Source organism: Oncorhynchus keta, chromosome 34 (assembly GCF_023373465.1).
Source record: "Oncorhynchus keta strain PuntledgeMale-10-30-2019 chromosome 34, Oket_V2, whole genome shotgun sequence".
Lineage (NCBI taxonomy): Eukaryota > Metazoa > Chordata > Actinopteri > Salmoniformes > Salmonidae > Oncorhynchus > Oncorhynchus keta.
Window position 1 is genome coordinate 53,914,776 of NC_068454.1, and position 15,513 is coordinate 53,930,288.

General features: G+C 40.5%; 1 protein-coding gene across 1 annotated transcript; it reads right to left on the reverse strand.

Moving 5' to 3' along the window:
* Positions 1-271: 271 nt before the first annotated feature.
* LOC118366522 (thyrotropin-releasing hormone receptor-like) lies at positions 272-8,610 on the reverse strand. The gene is made up of 2 exons (XM_035749140.2): positions 7,491-8,610; positions 272-4,844 (listed from the first exon to the last, which is right to left on the reverse strand). Exons 1-2 carry the CDS (start codon positions 8,271-8,273, stop codon positions 4,407-4,409), a joined length of 1,221 nt encoding a protein of 406 aa, XP_035605033.1. The 5' UTR covers positions 8,274-8,610; the 3' UTR covers positions 272-4,406.
* Positions 8,611-15,513: the final 6,903 nt, after the last annotated feature.

Consider the following 15,513-nt stretch of genomic DNA (forward strand, 5'->3'; position numbering starts at 1 on the left):
CCAAATGAATGTGCTGTGATAAGGACAGATGGAAACTGCCATATTGTTAGCTGCCATATGTGTTCAAATCCATGGTATTTATTTGTGCAGTCATCTGGATGAAATCACCATGTTAATAGTGTTTTGACAAAGTTGCAAAGGTAACCATGTGTTTTGATTGCATCCTAATTGAATTGATGAAAATACAATGAAGATGTGTCAAAGTATACAGAGATTAACTGCAAACAATGACACATGAATCTCAGGATTCTGAGAGTAATTATCCATATTTGACAGGCTACATGATCAGTGATCCATTTATTTTCTTATAGACAAATAACAATGCAAAATACAAAACACAAACCATCCAAACAACAAGAGCAGTTTTTACAATGCAGAGAACTGCCAGCAGGAGAGACCAGGTTGCACAACATTGCTGAGTGAAGAGAAACTGTATACTGTACATAGATTTCTTTCTTTTTGAAATCACACCACAACATCATTTGTTTTACAGTGTCCATGCTGCAAACTCGCTACCAGGCACCACTCCCTTTTATGGTGGAAACTGTGCAGAAGACACAGTAGATGACAGTGCACATACCTTCTCTGAAACATACTGCAGTTGTAGTGTTACCAAAGAAGAACAGCGTAGCTCCACATTGATCGCTCCATAGCAAAAATATTGTACATTGATTGGAACAAACAATTACAACTGAACCAAACAAACAACGTTATTACGCAATAGCTCTACTGGCAGACAATTTAAATGGGGCAAAAGCATTTTTACAGCATCCCAAAAGGGACAGAGAGGGCGTTTCATCAGTATAAAATAAACAGCTATTTTTTCTTGATTTGAATTCTAAATTCAATCAATGCTCGTTCCTTTTATGCTTGATCTTTCTGTTTTTTGACACTGTGCCCATGCTATATGGCTGTACCATGACACACCAGCCTCCCACAAATCTCCAAAGTAGGACACTTTGGCATTGATGAATCCTCTAATCTCGCCTTTGCTCTGTAGCAGTGGTTCGCAAACATTTTATATTCCCGTACCCCTTCAAACGTTCAACCTCCAGATGTGTACCCCCTCTAGCACCAGGGTCAGCGCACTCTCAAATGTTGTTTTTTGCAATCATTTAAAGCCTGCCATACACATACTATATGATACATTTATTAAACATAAGAATGAATGTGAGTTTTTGTCACAACCCGGCTCATGAGAAGTGACAAAGAGCACTTACAGGACCAGGGCACAAATAATAATATAATAATAATCAATCATTTTACTCTTTATTTAGCCATCTTACATATACAACTTTATTTGTTCATCGAAAAAAATGAATAACTCACCACAGGTTAATGAGAAGGGTGTGCTTTAAATGACGCACATAACTCTGCAATGTTGGGTTGCATTCGAGTCTGTCTTAAATCATTTTTCACACACAGTCTGTGCCTGTGTTTAATATTCATGCTAGTGAGGGCCGAGAATCCACATGGGTACGCGGTTGCAAAGGGCATCAGTGTCTTAACAGCACAATTTGCCAAGGCAGGATACTCTGAGCGCAGCCCAATCCAGAAATCTGTCAGTGGCTTCTGATTCAATTCAATTTTCACAGAACCGCTTGTTGCAATTTCGATAAGGCTCTCTTGTTCAGATATTGGTTAGTGGAATGGAGGCAGTGCATGGAAGAGATAATGAATCCAGTTGTTTGTGACAGCCGTTTCGGGAAAGTACCTGCGTAATTGCGCACCCAACTCACTCAGGTGCTTCGCTATATCACATTTGACGTTGTCCGTAAGCTTGAGTTCATTTGCACACAAAAAAATCATACAATGATGGAAAGATTTGTGTGTTGTCCTTGTTAATGCAGACAGAGAAGAGCTCCAACTTCTTAATCATAGCCTCAATTTTGTCCCGCACATTGAATATAGTTGCGGAAGGTCCCTGTAATCCTAGATTCAGATCATTCAGGCGAGAGAAAAAAACATGAGCCAGATAGGCCAGTCGTGTGAGAAACTCGTCATCATGCAAGTGGTCAGACAAGTGAAAATCATGGTCAGTAAAGAAAACTTTAAGCTTGTCTCTCAATTCAAAAACACGAGTCAATACTTTGCCCCTTCATAACCAGCGCACTTCTGCATGTTGTAAAAACTGATGCGTTGTGAAACAGTGTTGTTTGATGAAGGTGTCATTTTTTTGGCCATTCCCCCAGGATTGTCCCAGCCATATCCACGGCAGCAGGTAGAATTAAGTCCTCCACGATAGTATGTGGCTTGCCTGTCCTAGCCACTCGGTAGTTCACCATATAAGACACTATCTGTTGTTCATGGTATCTGTTGCTTTTATACATGTCTTACTACTCAAAAGTCGTCTTAATTCTCGCTCAAAAAACTCCTGTGGCTTATTTTTCAAATTGCCATGTTTTGTTTCTAAATGTCTGCGCAAGGTTTCATCGAGTTGTGAGATAGTACTTTTGCACATATAACACACTGCGGCTGAGGAAAGGCACTACTCCCAATATAAGTGTAGTTCTCATCATATTTGCGTCTCTTCTATGGTCCAATGTCCCTGTCTGTTGTTCGGTGCTTTCCCGGGTAAGGGGGCAGTAGCTCTTCGGCTGCATCAGATTCACAACTGTCAGTGTCCATGCTAGCTGGGCTAACAACAAATGTAGAATTACTGATGCTAGCATTGGATGTGCTCATGGAAGCAAAACAACTTGTGTCGTCGACAGGTGCAGGTGTAGTACTGCTGGTAGTAGCAGTACTACCAGTAGAGCTGGTATGCGTCTCTATGGACGTGGGCCTTACTTTTTGTAACTATTTATCCATTTTCGAACAAACGGAATGAGCAGCAGCTATGTTTGGCTACATACGGACCGTTAGTGGAATTCGAGAGAGTAACGGTTAATGTGATTGGATGTTCATTATTTGACTAGGCTACCTGTTTTTGACATTGTGTTGTTATTTCGCTGAACACTAGACGGTTTAATTTAATTTTTGGCAGTGAAACGAGGTTTCTCAGGTGAGAAAAAAACCTCACCCAAATATATAGCCCTGTTGTAAAATATAAATGGACTGTTTGAAAATGTGAAGAATTTTGTATCTATTTTATTTAATGTGAATCCCCTTTTTATTTGGCGTACCCCCGACAGCATTGCGCGTACCCCAGTTTGGGAATAGCTGCTCTGTGGGATGTGCTTGGGGGGATCCATTAAGGGGAAATGCTACCATCAGTCTCTGTTTTGCAGATGTCAACATAATGTTTGGTCTGGTCATGTCAGGCCCCTGACCTAGAGACAACCAATCAACCACCCAGGTGTCTGAGTCATCAAATAACTTTCTCATTATGGACTCTGTGCCTTTCAACTCTTTTTGATTGAATTCACACCACAGTAGTCCATTATGGGTACAGCAGGATATTTAACCATGCTGCATTTTTTTGACACTAGCCCCTGTGGAAATTTCTATATCAGGTGAACCTTTTAGCCAATAAGGTTACTATACATTTTTGACACTAGCCCCTGCAGAACATTCCATATCAGGTGAGCCTGATTTATAGTAACCAATAAGGTTACAACAAAGTCAAATGACATTGAGCAATCAAACAGATGAAAGACCCGGAGTGTCATTGCTTTGCTCTCAGTCCTTTTCATCATCTGTAACCTTTAAAGAAATTTCATCCCACCTCATCTCTATTTCCCTGACAGGCGGGTTTCAAAGCAATGTGTGATATTTACACTCCTCGAGCAGAGATGGTTTTAATACTCTGCCTCCTTTGAATTTTGCCTTTGAAATGTGGTCAGTGATCACATTCTCTCTATGCTGTTTTCAAACATGCAAAGTAGCAGGATGGTTCAAACAACTATGGCCAGACAGTTTGACACCTCCTGTAGAGTGAGCTTTTAAAAACACACACACACACACACACACACACACACACACACACACACACACACACACACACACACACACACACACACACACACACACACACACACACACACACACACACACACACACACACACACACTGAGTACCTGGCCTAGACTTCTCCAGATAAAAAAGAGGGATAATATCTTTCCCTTTTTTCCACTCTACAGAGATGGAAACTGTCGCTCAGTATGTGAAAGCAGTGAAAGCAGTATTACCTGGCAAATTGAAATCTGTGTGTCACACAATGTTTAGGACTGATTTAAACAATGCCTAAAATTGGGTGCTTTGTGCTAAGATGGCTACAGAGAGGGGAGAATATATTTTCACCATGCTAGATAAAGAAATTAAGCATTCCTTCCTCTATTAACAACACATTTTTGGTATTTAATGTTTGCCGTTGTACTGCTGAAAATTTAGAGCAATTCCTCTGCAGAAAATGAATTATAGAATAGAATTCACAAACTAGAGCCTGAATGGATTTACTTTTTCTGTCAGGGAGTGCTAAGGGCAACCCTGCATGACAGAGAGGGGTCCTCGAATGACATCCTCTTGGTGCTGGGCAGGAACTGGTCACTGGGTGTGGGCGTGGCCAACTCGTCCATCTCGGTAGTAAAGTGGTCAGGGCTCTCTCCATTGGTTGTGTCCTTGATGACGCTGTAGGTCAGGGCCGCGCTGTAAGACGCCGGCTTCTCCAATCGCTGCGGACCGCAGTGACACAACTTCTTGAAGGAGGTGCGGAACTTCTGAGACATGGCGTTGTAGATGACCGGGTTGACGGCACTGTTCAGGTAGACGCAGATGCGGCAGAAGAGTAGGAACCAGTGGTCCAGGTAAGCCTTGTCCAGGAAGGAGTTTACCACCACCAGCGTCCGGTAGGGCATCCAGAGGAGGGCGAAGAGTACCACCACCACAGCTAACATCTTAGTCACCTGACAACAACACATGGAAGAAAATCAACAGACATTTTCATCAAAAGACAGGGGAAAGAATAGAATTCAGCTTGACCTCTGTAAAAAATAAAACATTTTGACACGAACATGAACAACGTTCTGTTCCTGCTGTGCAAAGAAAAGTGGTTAAAATGGGTCAGAGAGCACCCTCTGACAATTAATATCAACCACAGACTGAAGGGACGGACAAAACAGCATCTGTAAGACTAAACCAACAGAGCCTAGAGAGCAGTTTTAATTACAAATATAATTATGATGTGATAATGTTTATATTAAACTCTATCATACTTATTTATGGTGTGAGGTCTCATACCAGTGATGTGTCTCTTATAGGATAGGGCCAGGGAGCGACTACCATCATTACCCGAGGAAGATTCCTGATCACTATCCATATTCAATTTTGATCTTTTGAGGTAATTCATCAGGCCCTGGTAAGTGGCATGGACTGCACTGGTTTCCATTCATCGCTAGGCCAGTTAGAGATGCGTGTGTTATGTCAGAGGCTTATCCTGACTTGTTTTGCTAAATGACCTAGCAGTGAGCACAGATCCATCATCTGTCTTTCTTGTCTATGCCACTGAGACAGAAAGAGCCCAAGAACGGCTTGGTCCATGTACAGACCAGGCTGAAGATGTGCAACCAAGGTAACCTAATTCATTACAAATAAAACATCTAAGATGTCTTTAGTGCGTATGTCTTCACACCCCAGAGTTAATGCTCAGTGGAAGCACTTTCAGCAGCCCTTACAGCTGGGAATAATTTTTTCTAATATTCTACCAACTTTGCTCAACTCTTCAAGCAACATACATGTACAGTATATCTGTGTTTTTTGCCAAAATTGCTGAGGCAATTTGGTTGGGGGTCATTGATGGACAGCAATATTGTAGGATATAAACATTGGGTTGTTATTTTACCTGAAATGCACAAGGTCCTCTACTCCGACAATTAATCCACAGATAAAACGGTAAACTGAATTTGTTTCTCGTTATCTCTCCTCCTTCCTACAGGCTTCTTTTTCTTCTTTGGACTTTATATGGCGGTTGGCAACCAACCTTACGGTGCATTACTACAACCGACTGGAGCGTGGATGTCAGTTCATCTGTCACCCACGTGGGTATATACTCACGTGGGTATATACTCCAGTTGGTAGAGCATGGCGCTTGTAACGCCAGGGTAGTGTGTTCGATCCCCGGGAGCACCCATACGTAGAATGTATGCACACATGACTGTAAGTCGCTTTGGATAAAAGCGTCTGATAAATGGCATATATTATTATTATATTTATATATTAAAAACCAATGAGGAGATGGCATGTTTCTAAAAACCAATGAGGAAATTTGAGAGGCAGGACTTGCCATTGAGCATCCCAAAAGGAACCACGAGCGAGCAGTATGGGTGTAATGATTGAATAACATGTATGTGTACACTGATTTTGCGTCGCTCGTGTCACATTCATACAATGCACTGAGCAGTGGCCATTTGATGAATGAAAAGAGACATCTGTTACAAATCACCCAAAAGTGTAAGGAATTTCATTCTGTGATTGTCATTCATTAGGCCTACACTTGTAAACTGTCCAGTCGCATCTCCTTCTCGGCCACCTCATCTCTGCCCTCACAAAATGTCACCGTTATCGTCGAACCACATCACATTTTGCGGCGTATTCTACAAGTTTTCTAGTCCATTCACTCATTTTCATGAGGGTGACATGCGTTAATGATAAATAGTAGTGTAATAGCCTAAAGGTTTCTTGGCATCTTCGTTTTAAATATTGTGTTGGCTCATGTTCAACCGGTATGGTGTACATGTATCCCAGCTTTTATTTTGCCGGTACTCTGTCTCCAGTACCTGCTGGTGACAACCATTCCCATAACATGCTGCTGGCACCACAATACTTGAAAATCCACTCCATATAGCGGACCGCTCCCTTTCTTCAGATAGACTCCCAGCTCTATATGCGTTAAAAAACTACATAATTCAGTGACGTGTGCTGTCAGCATAGCGGTGAGGCTTTATGAGTCTATATTTACGTGGTTTGTTGCATGTTGACTTGCTCGTGCTGCACACTGTAACCTACTTACAATGATTACCCACTGGTTGAATTAACGTTGTTTCCACGTCGTTACAATGAAATTACGTTGAACTAACGTGGAATAGATGAGGAATAGACGTTGAATTGACATCTGTGCCCAGAGGGCAAGTGTCCACTTCTCTCGGATGTTATCATACACTCTTAGAAAAAAAGGTCTTAATTATCTATAACCTAAAAGGGTTATTCGGCTGTCCCCATAAAATAACCCTTTGAAGAACCCTTTTTGGTTTGAGGTAGAAACCTTTCCACATAGTGTTCTACATGGAACACAAAAGGCTTCTACCTTTGAACCAAAAATGGGTTCTCCTATGGGGACAGCCGAAGAACCCTTTTGGAAGCAATTTTTGTACGAGTGTATCGTATATTCTTGGAATGAACACCCCAACTTCACGACATATCATACCAGTGCAATTATAAAACTGTTGAATTCATAATCGAATTATACTGGAGTCACACACACACAAACACGTTGTAGTTATTACACTGTAGATACACGTTATAAAATAAACTTTAAAACAATAGTGGCAACTTACCTGCCTGCGAGAGCGGGCAGTTGTGCTACAGGATGAATTGTTGGTGCTCATCATCCTATTTCCTTGGCATGATTCTTTTTTCCACTTTTTTGTATTATCCTTGGGGTCTGCCGGCAATGGGTTGAGGAAAAGAATTCTAGCGATAAATCCATACAGAACAGTGGCTAGCATGAGAGGCACCACATAGAACACGGCAAAGTCAGTGAAGTAGATTGGCAGGTAAAGATTTCTGGACACTTTGTATTCGCACGAGACCAAGGTAATATTGTCGTAAATCAACTCTTTCGTGTCAGACAGATAAAACCACAAGGCGCAGTAGAGCGAGGTAAAAGCCCAAACGACCACTATGATTTTCTTTGCTCTTGACAGAGTGCACATAAACTGCGCTTTTATGGGGTGGCAGATGGCTATGTACCGCTCAATGGTGAAAGCGGAGATGGAGCATGAAGACGCGTTGATGCCCAAGTACTGGAAATAAGTTATGCTAAGGCACCCGACGTATCCGTACACCCAGCCTCCTCCATACAAGCTCTCTGTAATATTCGGCAGTCCAGCCGCAGTCAGAACCATCAGGTCGGCCACTGCCAAACTCACCAGGTAACAGTTGGTGGGTGTCCGCATGTGTTTGGTTGTAAGAACAACTAGTATCACCATAACGTTTCCAACTATTCCTATCCCACAGATGAGGATGACAAAAAATATGCTGACCACTTTGTATTCCATGCTATAATCAGTCCATGGACCAAGCGTCTGGTTATCTGGATTTGAAGTAACATTTTCCATGGTTTAGTTCTGTACACTTCACTTGGAGGAGTAATTCATTTCAGACATAGACTTTACATTTAAAATAGCCTCGAGAGCTCCATTAAAAAAAATCTATTACTTCCAAAACGAAGTCATTATTCAATAACGTTTTTTGTATTACTTATCCAAAATAAAATGTAAATCATTTCATGAGGTTATGAAAGCGATATATCATATAAAATCAAGCAAAATATATTCGATTAATACGAAGACCAGGTTTGGATGTTGGTGTTGTTTACCCATGTTTTAGTCCTCTTTAGGTACGAAGTTAGGCAAACTGACAGTATAAGCAGAGGTAAAGTAGAGGTGTGACATGTCGTGCGCTGCTCCAGTCTAAGACAGCCTTCTCATTACGCACAGAGCTCCAAACAGCGTTTTGACTGTGGCTCCACTCTCTACCAGCTGTTCTGGTAGTAGTGTGGTTGTAGCCAACAGAAAAGCCCTGTATGCATGCATGATAGAGCAGGGACGTGAATTTTAACAATGGACATAAAACATGTACACAGTAAAAATGTACTATTTGGATAAAGCCTAAAACAATGAATGAGTTAGGTATTCTCAATTTTAGAAAGCTACGTTTGTGTGAAACCAAAATATATTAGCCAAATATATGATTCAATGCCAACTGTTATATTTGATTATTACCACACCTATATTTCAAGTTGTACATTTGTAAAATCCTACTCAAATTGGATATTTCAGATGTATTGGTTATCTGAAAGTCTTGCTTGGATATCATGACATCACATGTGTTCAGTGTCTTTCTCTTACTTGCATTGACCTCCCAGCTAGCACATAACGTTCTGAGAACTATATATTTCATAGAGCTTGGTGAGAGCGTGGTTGTCCTATGGTCATTTTGCATTAAACCTTCCCGACGCTTTCTGGGAACCGTGCAGGATAGTTGCTTGACTTAGGCACATTATGAGCACGTTTATGCAACTTGACCCCAAAAATTATATATTGGTGTTTCATTACTTTAACAGAACTTTTCATAAAAGTTCAAACATGGTTACATTTCATTAAAATGTTGGTAATGTCCTAGGAAAGTTCTCCAACTGGTTTGTCATTGGGAATGTTCTCAAACAGTTCAGAAACAATGTTCTTCAGTGGGAATTTCAGCACTTCAACATAAACGTTTCCTGCAGGTTTCCTGTGGTTCTATGTAAAGTCGGGTTTAACAGAACATTCAAATAATGTTTTTTTCTTTAATCCTTATTTTACCAGGTAAATTGACTGAGAACACGTTCTCATTTACAGCAAAGACCTGGGGAATAGTTACAGGGGAGATGAAAGTGCCAATTGGAAGCTGGGGATGATTAGGTGGCCATGATGGTATGAGGGCCAGATTGTGAATTTAGCCAGGACACTGGGGTTAACACCCCTAGTCTTACGATAAGTGCCATGGGATCATTAGTGAGAATCAGGACACCCGTTTTAACGTCCCATCCGAAAGACAGCACCCTACACAGGGCAATGTCCCTAATTACTGCCCTGGGGGCAAGCCTGCTTAGGTTCAGTGGCAAGCCAGCCAGCACCGAACTTACTTTGGCTTTCTGGTTTCACCGAAAAAATGTAACAAATACAAACTAATACATATATATATATATATATATATAGATATATAAAACCCATTTTTTCATGTTTTACCAAGTGGATATTTAACATTGGAATAACCTATCCACATTTTCAATTGGGTTACAAGCAATTAATTACATTTCCTCTTAATGAAGATATTAAGTTAGTTCCATTGCATGAATAAATGACTCCAAACACTTTCTTTACATAATACTCTCACATTAACTGATTAGAATATTGTAACTAAATGGTGTCCATTACATCAACGGAAACCTTTCCGGGCTTTTTAGTATCACAGTACTTAAGCAGATATCATTTAAGAGTCAGTGCTGGCAGTGAACATAAAATCATTTAAAAAAACAACACAATACCTGAAATGACATTCACTCTCACCAGTGGCCCAAAATTGCAAAGTGAAAACCACGCCCCATTAGGCCACGCCTCCAACTCTTATGCTAGACTTCCGCCACTACATTGCACCCATCACTATGCAATGTGAATGTGCATGAAGTGTTGTAAGTAATTGAGAAGCATCAAATCCATTTTTTGAATCACATTGATCTGTCAAATTCGGTATTTGATTTCAAACAAATTTAATTGAATAGGTTGAACTAAACAAAGTGTAATTTTGAATCACAGTGTCTAAATGACTAAAATGTACAGTACCAGTCAAAAGTTTGGACACACCTAATCATTCCAGCGTTTTTCTTTATTTTTACGTTGTAGAATAATAGAGAAGATATCAAAACTATGAAATAACACATATGGAATCATTTAGTAACCAAAAAAGTGTGAAACAAATCGAAATATATTTTATATTTGAGATTCTCCAAAGTAGCCACCCTTTGCCTTGATGACATCTTTGCACACTATTTTACATATTCAACCCCTTTTTTGGGCAGGTACAAAACTACCGTAATTCTTCCGTAAAAAAATGTTTTAACCGATACCGGTTACCACCATTGTGTTCATGAGAGTCTCCCCTTTCCACAGAGTGGTCATAATAGTTATAAGTCAAACCGTTCCGGCGCTACAGAGGTTTTGTGTCATGGTCTGACAAACACCGCTCTAGCTCTGCCACCTTTCACCACAGACGCGGAAGTGCCACAGCGCGAGTTTAAATTGACCGATTTTGATGGGGATTTTTGGATTATGTTAGCGAGATTGACGCACCAGTTCACCAATCGACTCTAGGGGGTTTTAAGCACAATACATGTGTAACATATTCCATGAATTGGATTAATAACATAGCCTGTCATACAAATTCGTAACATATGACACAATTGGATGAAGTAGTACACAAACAAACAGGTAACCCGTTTTGACTTGTGAGCACCTCTTTCAAAACTACTGGCTGAAGTTATACATAAGGTTCAAGAGGGCATCTGTGTTGAATGGCTGAAACAGGTAACGCTGATAATGCATCAATTATTAATAATGTCTGCTGTGACCCATCTGCTCCTGTGTGTCATTACTCTATTGTCATGGCGCTATCGACCCATACCATGTCAGTAGAGGGGTAAATGTATTAGTGATGTTCGCAAATCAAATCAAATCAAAGTGTATTTGTCACGTGCGCCGAATTCAACAGGTGTAGGTAGACCTTACAGTGAAATGCTTACTTACAGGCTCTAACCAATGGTGCCGGGGGGAGTTGAGTGTGTGTGTGTGTGTGTGTGTGTGTGTGTGTGTAGGTAAGTAAATAAATAAAACAACAGTAAAAAGACATTTGAATAAAGAGTAGCAAGGCTATGTACAGACACCTGTTAGTCAGGCTTATTGAGGTAGTATGTACAGTATGTAGTATGTACATGTAGGTATATATATAGTGTGTCCGTCCTCACAGGCAGAGTTCAGGAGGTTAAGATCACACATTTTTCAAAGTACAGATGGAGAGAGACATGTAATTACAATTGGACACCCTAAGCACAAAACCTTCACTATAGGGGTTCAAAATGACCTCAGTCTAATATGTTATCGATACATATGGAAGGGTTGATTTTTGAGGCCTCGACTCCCAAGGCTGATGTGATAAATCTCTGGGTTGACGTCAATTTATTTGATTTATTTATTTAACCTTTATGTAACTCAATCAAAGGGTTACTGGAATCAATATGTCAGTTTACTGCTGTTGTGACCTGGAGCAAGGTACTTGTTGTTTCCAGTCTGTCGTGGGTGCTGTTACAGCAAAAATAACAGGCAATAAAAATATCCCATTGTAAAACCTCTCTGTGATTGGACATTTAAGCATAATTCAGTAAGAAAATAGTTATAGTTCATATATTAATGTACCACACCTCCTAAATAATAGTCATGGACACCGCTCACAAAAGAAATGTGACTTGATCAGTAGAGTGTTCTCATCGTCACGTCGGCATGACTCTGCAGGTACTCACAAGTATTAATTAGAATGGGCCTTCACTGCCATCTTGTGGACAAATTGCAAATAGAGGGACTTGGGGAAATACATCCTCCACAATTGTGTGCTTTTGTTTAGGTCAAGGAATGCCTAAAGGAAAATGAAACACAAAATGTAATTAGGACTCTTAACAGACCCAATTATACTCATGGGGGATAATTATGAAAACGGTGACTTCTTAATGCAGATTCATTCATCACTGACCACTGCCCCCCCCACCCCTTTAAGCCTTGAGACAATCGAGACATGAGTATGTTTGTGTTGTGTATGTGTGCCATTCAGAGGGTGAATTGAATGGGCAAGACAAAATATTTCACTGCCTTTGAACGGGGTATGGTAGTAGGTGCCAGGCACACCGGTATGATTGTGTCAAGCAAGAACTGTAACGCTGCTGGGTTTTTCACGCTCAACAGTTTCCCGCGTGTAACAAGAATGGTCCACCACCCGAAGGGAATCGAGCCAACTTGGAGTCAACATGGGCCAGAAGCCCTGTAGAATGCTTTTTCGACACCTTGTCGTCCATGCCCCGGAGAATTGAGGCTGTTTTGAGGGCAAAGGGGGGTGCAACTCAATATTCAAATGTTTTATACAGTCAGTGTATTTTTAAAAACAGTCAAACTGTCAATTGAACCCCCAAACTGTTTTGGTATCAACTCACCTGCACTCTTGCAAAATGGGTTATGTTATATTATAGAGGAAGAGGTAAAAACGGCTTTTGTTTTTCACCGTGTGGACAAGTCTTCTCTATTATCACCAAACATATTTCAATTTTCTGAACTGCTGCATTCTCTCAGGAGGCGGGTGTATTCCTTTAGGCTAAATAATCTCTTGGGTGTGTTTGCTGAGCGAGTAGTCTGAAATATAATTAAAATGTTGGGTCATAGTTGACTGGCTGTGATGGATTATCATTCATCTTAAACTGAAATGTGAATGTGTAACTGACTAAGTTATTGCAGGGTTGTCAGTCCATTCATTTGTGATAATCTATTTCGTAAAAGCTTTGACTGTGATGTAATTATATTTTATGCTAATGCCATGAATTATTTATTACAAAGCATTTCGTGAATACATTCCTGTTCTAATTTAACTTTCAAGCTGAACTCCACAACAACAACAACAAAAAGTTTGCTTTATTTTTTTTGTATTTGCCGTGGTTACCTTGCCAACAGACTTCTCAAGGTTTGGCACGTTTCGTCTCCAAAAATGAATGACATTTGGCCTGAAGTCAAGTTTATTTAATTTGACTAGTGAACAAAACCTATCCCTGCTTCAAACCTGTTTTTTCCATAATAAACAGCTTTCCTGCAAAAGTATGCTCTGCATACAAAACACAAAAATAGCTGTTTTTATGACCCAACACTAAATCCCCATGACGTGGTTTGATCACAATAATAGCAAATATTGCTCACTCTAAAACTAGATTTTCAACTGCATGGTGTAATAATTTCATAATTAGATACAGTAAACGTATCTAAATGTCACAAAGAGATAGGACTAATATTTCAGGTGCATAGACATTTAGGGGCAAGTCGTAGAATTGCACAAAATAGCTTCCAGACAAATTAGTATGCAAAGCAAGCCCCGCTACGGTAGAGGCCTTAGTTGATAGCATTAAATTCATTATAATGCAGAGAGTGCGGGTAGACAGAAAATAATAATCAATTATCCCTGCCTAGAAGTTTAATCTAATGCGCAGCGCAGCATGAGTTAATTAATGATTGTTGCAAAAAAAAGTTGTTTTTATCTCTTCATCTTTTCATCAAAAAATGCATTTCTTCTTTAATCTGCCAATCTGGGACACACGCACACAGCCTTGCCTTCCTGTATTTGCTTCCATCTTTTGAGGTGTATTCCTTCTGAAAGGCATTAAAAAAAGCTGATTGATTTTCAAATGAGAGAAAACAGAAGTTACAACATAACCCATAGTATCCATGTCAGGGCAAGACCTTGGTCCAATTAGGAAAACCATTCAATGAACCTTCAGTGCCAACTACTGAATATTTTATGACCCTGTCTAACTGTTATCAACCTCTACAACCGCTCTCTGATTTCTCTACTACTCCCTATCTCTCCATTATACTCTGTACTTTTCTTTCTCTAATAGAGTCCCTGAGGTCATTTTATTTTCTCGTAACGCTCTGGCCACCCTGCCTTGGCCTCCCCTGGAAGACTGTGTCAAAACATCTCAAATGCAGCTAGGGTTTGCGTGCCAACTCTCCAAAAACAATCTCGAAGGCATACGCCACCATCTTATTAATAATCCACCAAGCATTGGCCTTTAGATGCCCAGAGGCGGATGCTTGATCATATTCCCTTCTGTACACTTGAAATTGCTCATAAATGTAATTGAAATAAGTAACAGACTAGGTTTTAGACTTAAGGGTTCATTTTCTATTCATGTTCTATTTTCTAAAAAAACATCAAGATTGTCATAGTCCATACATATTCTTTGTACACCCAGCACACTTGCTTGTAAATATCCTTTCCTATTTTGATGTTGTTTGTTAATACGTTACTTTGTCTTTATTGTGATTGCTGCCAAAGGAATTGCCTCTTTGAGGACACGAACGTTTTCTGAATCAAAATCAGTTATCCCCTAAAGATAATGCACGAGAGGAGTGGCCTATCCATGTATATAATCTACAGCCCATTCTACCTTTGGATGTGCCAGTGGCATGAGACACTCCATGAAGATGTACTGGCCTCTGGGTTGCTGTCTTTGCCGCATGCAGGGTTTTTGTCCTTGGCCGGAGTGGTGTAGCCTAGCTGTAGCAGATAACAACCGATGGTCTGTAAGTCTGAGACAAGTACACAGTCACATACTGTATCAGCTCTGTTCATACTTGGAATAGACAGCAGCTTGGCCCTTCTCATAATGCAGGGTCATGATACATCAAGCCATGACTGGGCAGTATTGCTTCCCAAACTCCGCTGTAACAACTGGCTAGATGAATCACTTCTCTCTCCTCTCTCCTCCAGCCTCATCGGTTAAAAGGTAGCTTATTGGGCCACGGGCCAAAGTCCTTCACCCTGTACTGCTTCTGGTCTGCTGCTGGCAACGTGTGACTGGGCAATTCTGTCTGATGCTGTTGTCTGTTTGTGCCCTGGAATGTAATAGTTTGCTCTCTCGATATTTGCATGGCCTCAATAGCTTTGAATTGTGGTGCATGGGACACAGCTGCATAAAGGGATAGGGTTATACTAACAAATATGCAGGTGGAG

Coding starts and splice junctions, on each gene's coding strand:
- LOC118366522 (XM_035749140.2), bottom strand. CDS start 8,273: ATGGAAAATGTTACTTCAAATCCAGATAACCAGACGCTTGGTCCATGG. Junction 4,845..7,490: donor CTGCCCGCTCTCGCAGGCAG/GTAAGTTGCCAC, acceptor TGTTGTTGTCAG/GTGACTAAGATGTTAGCTGT.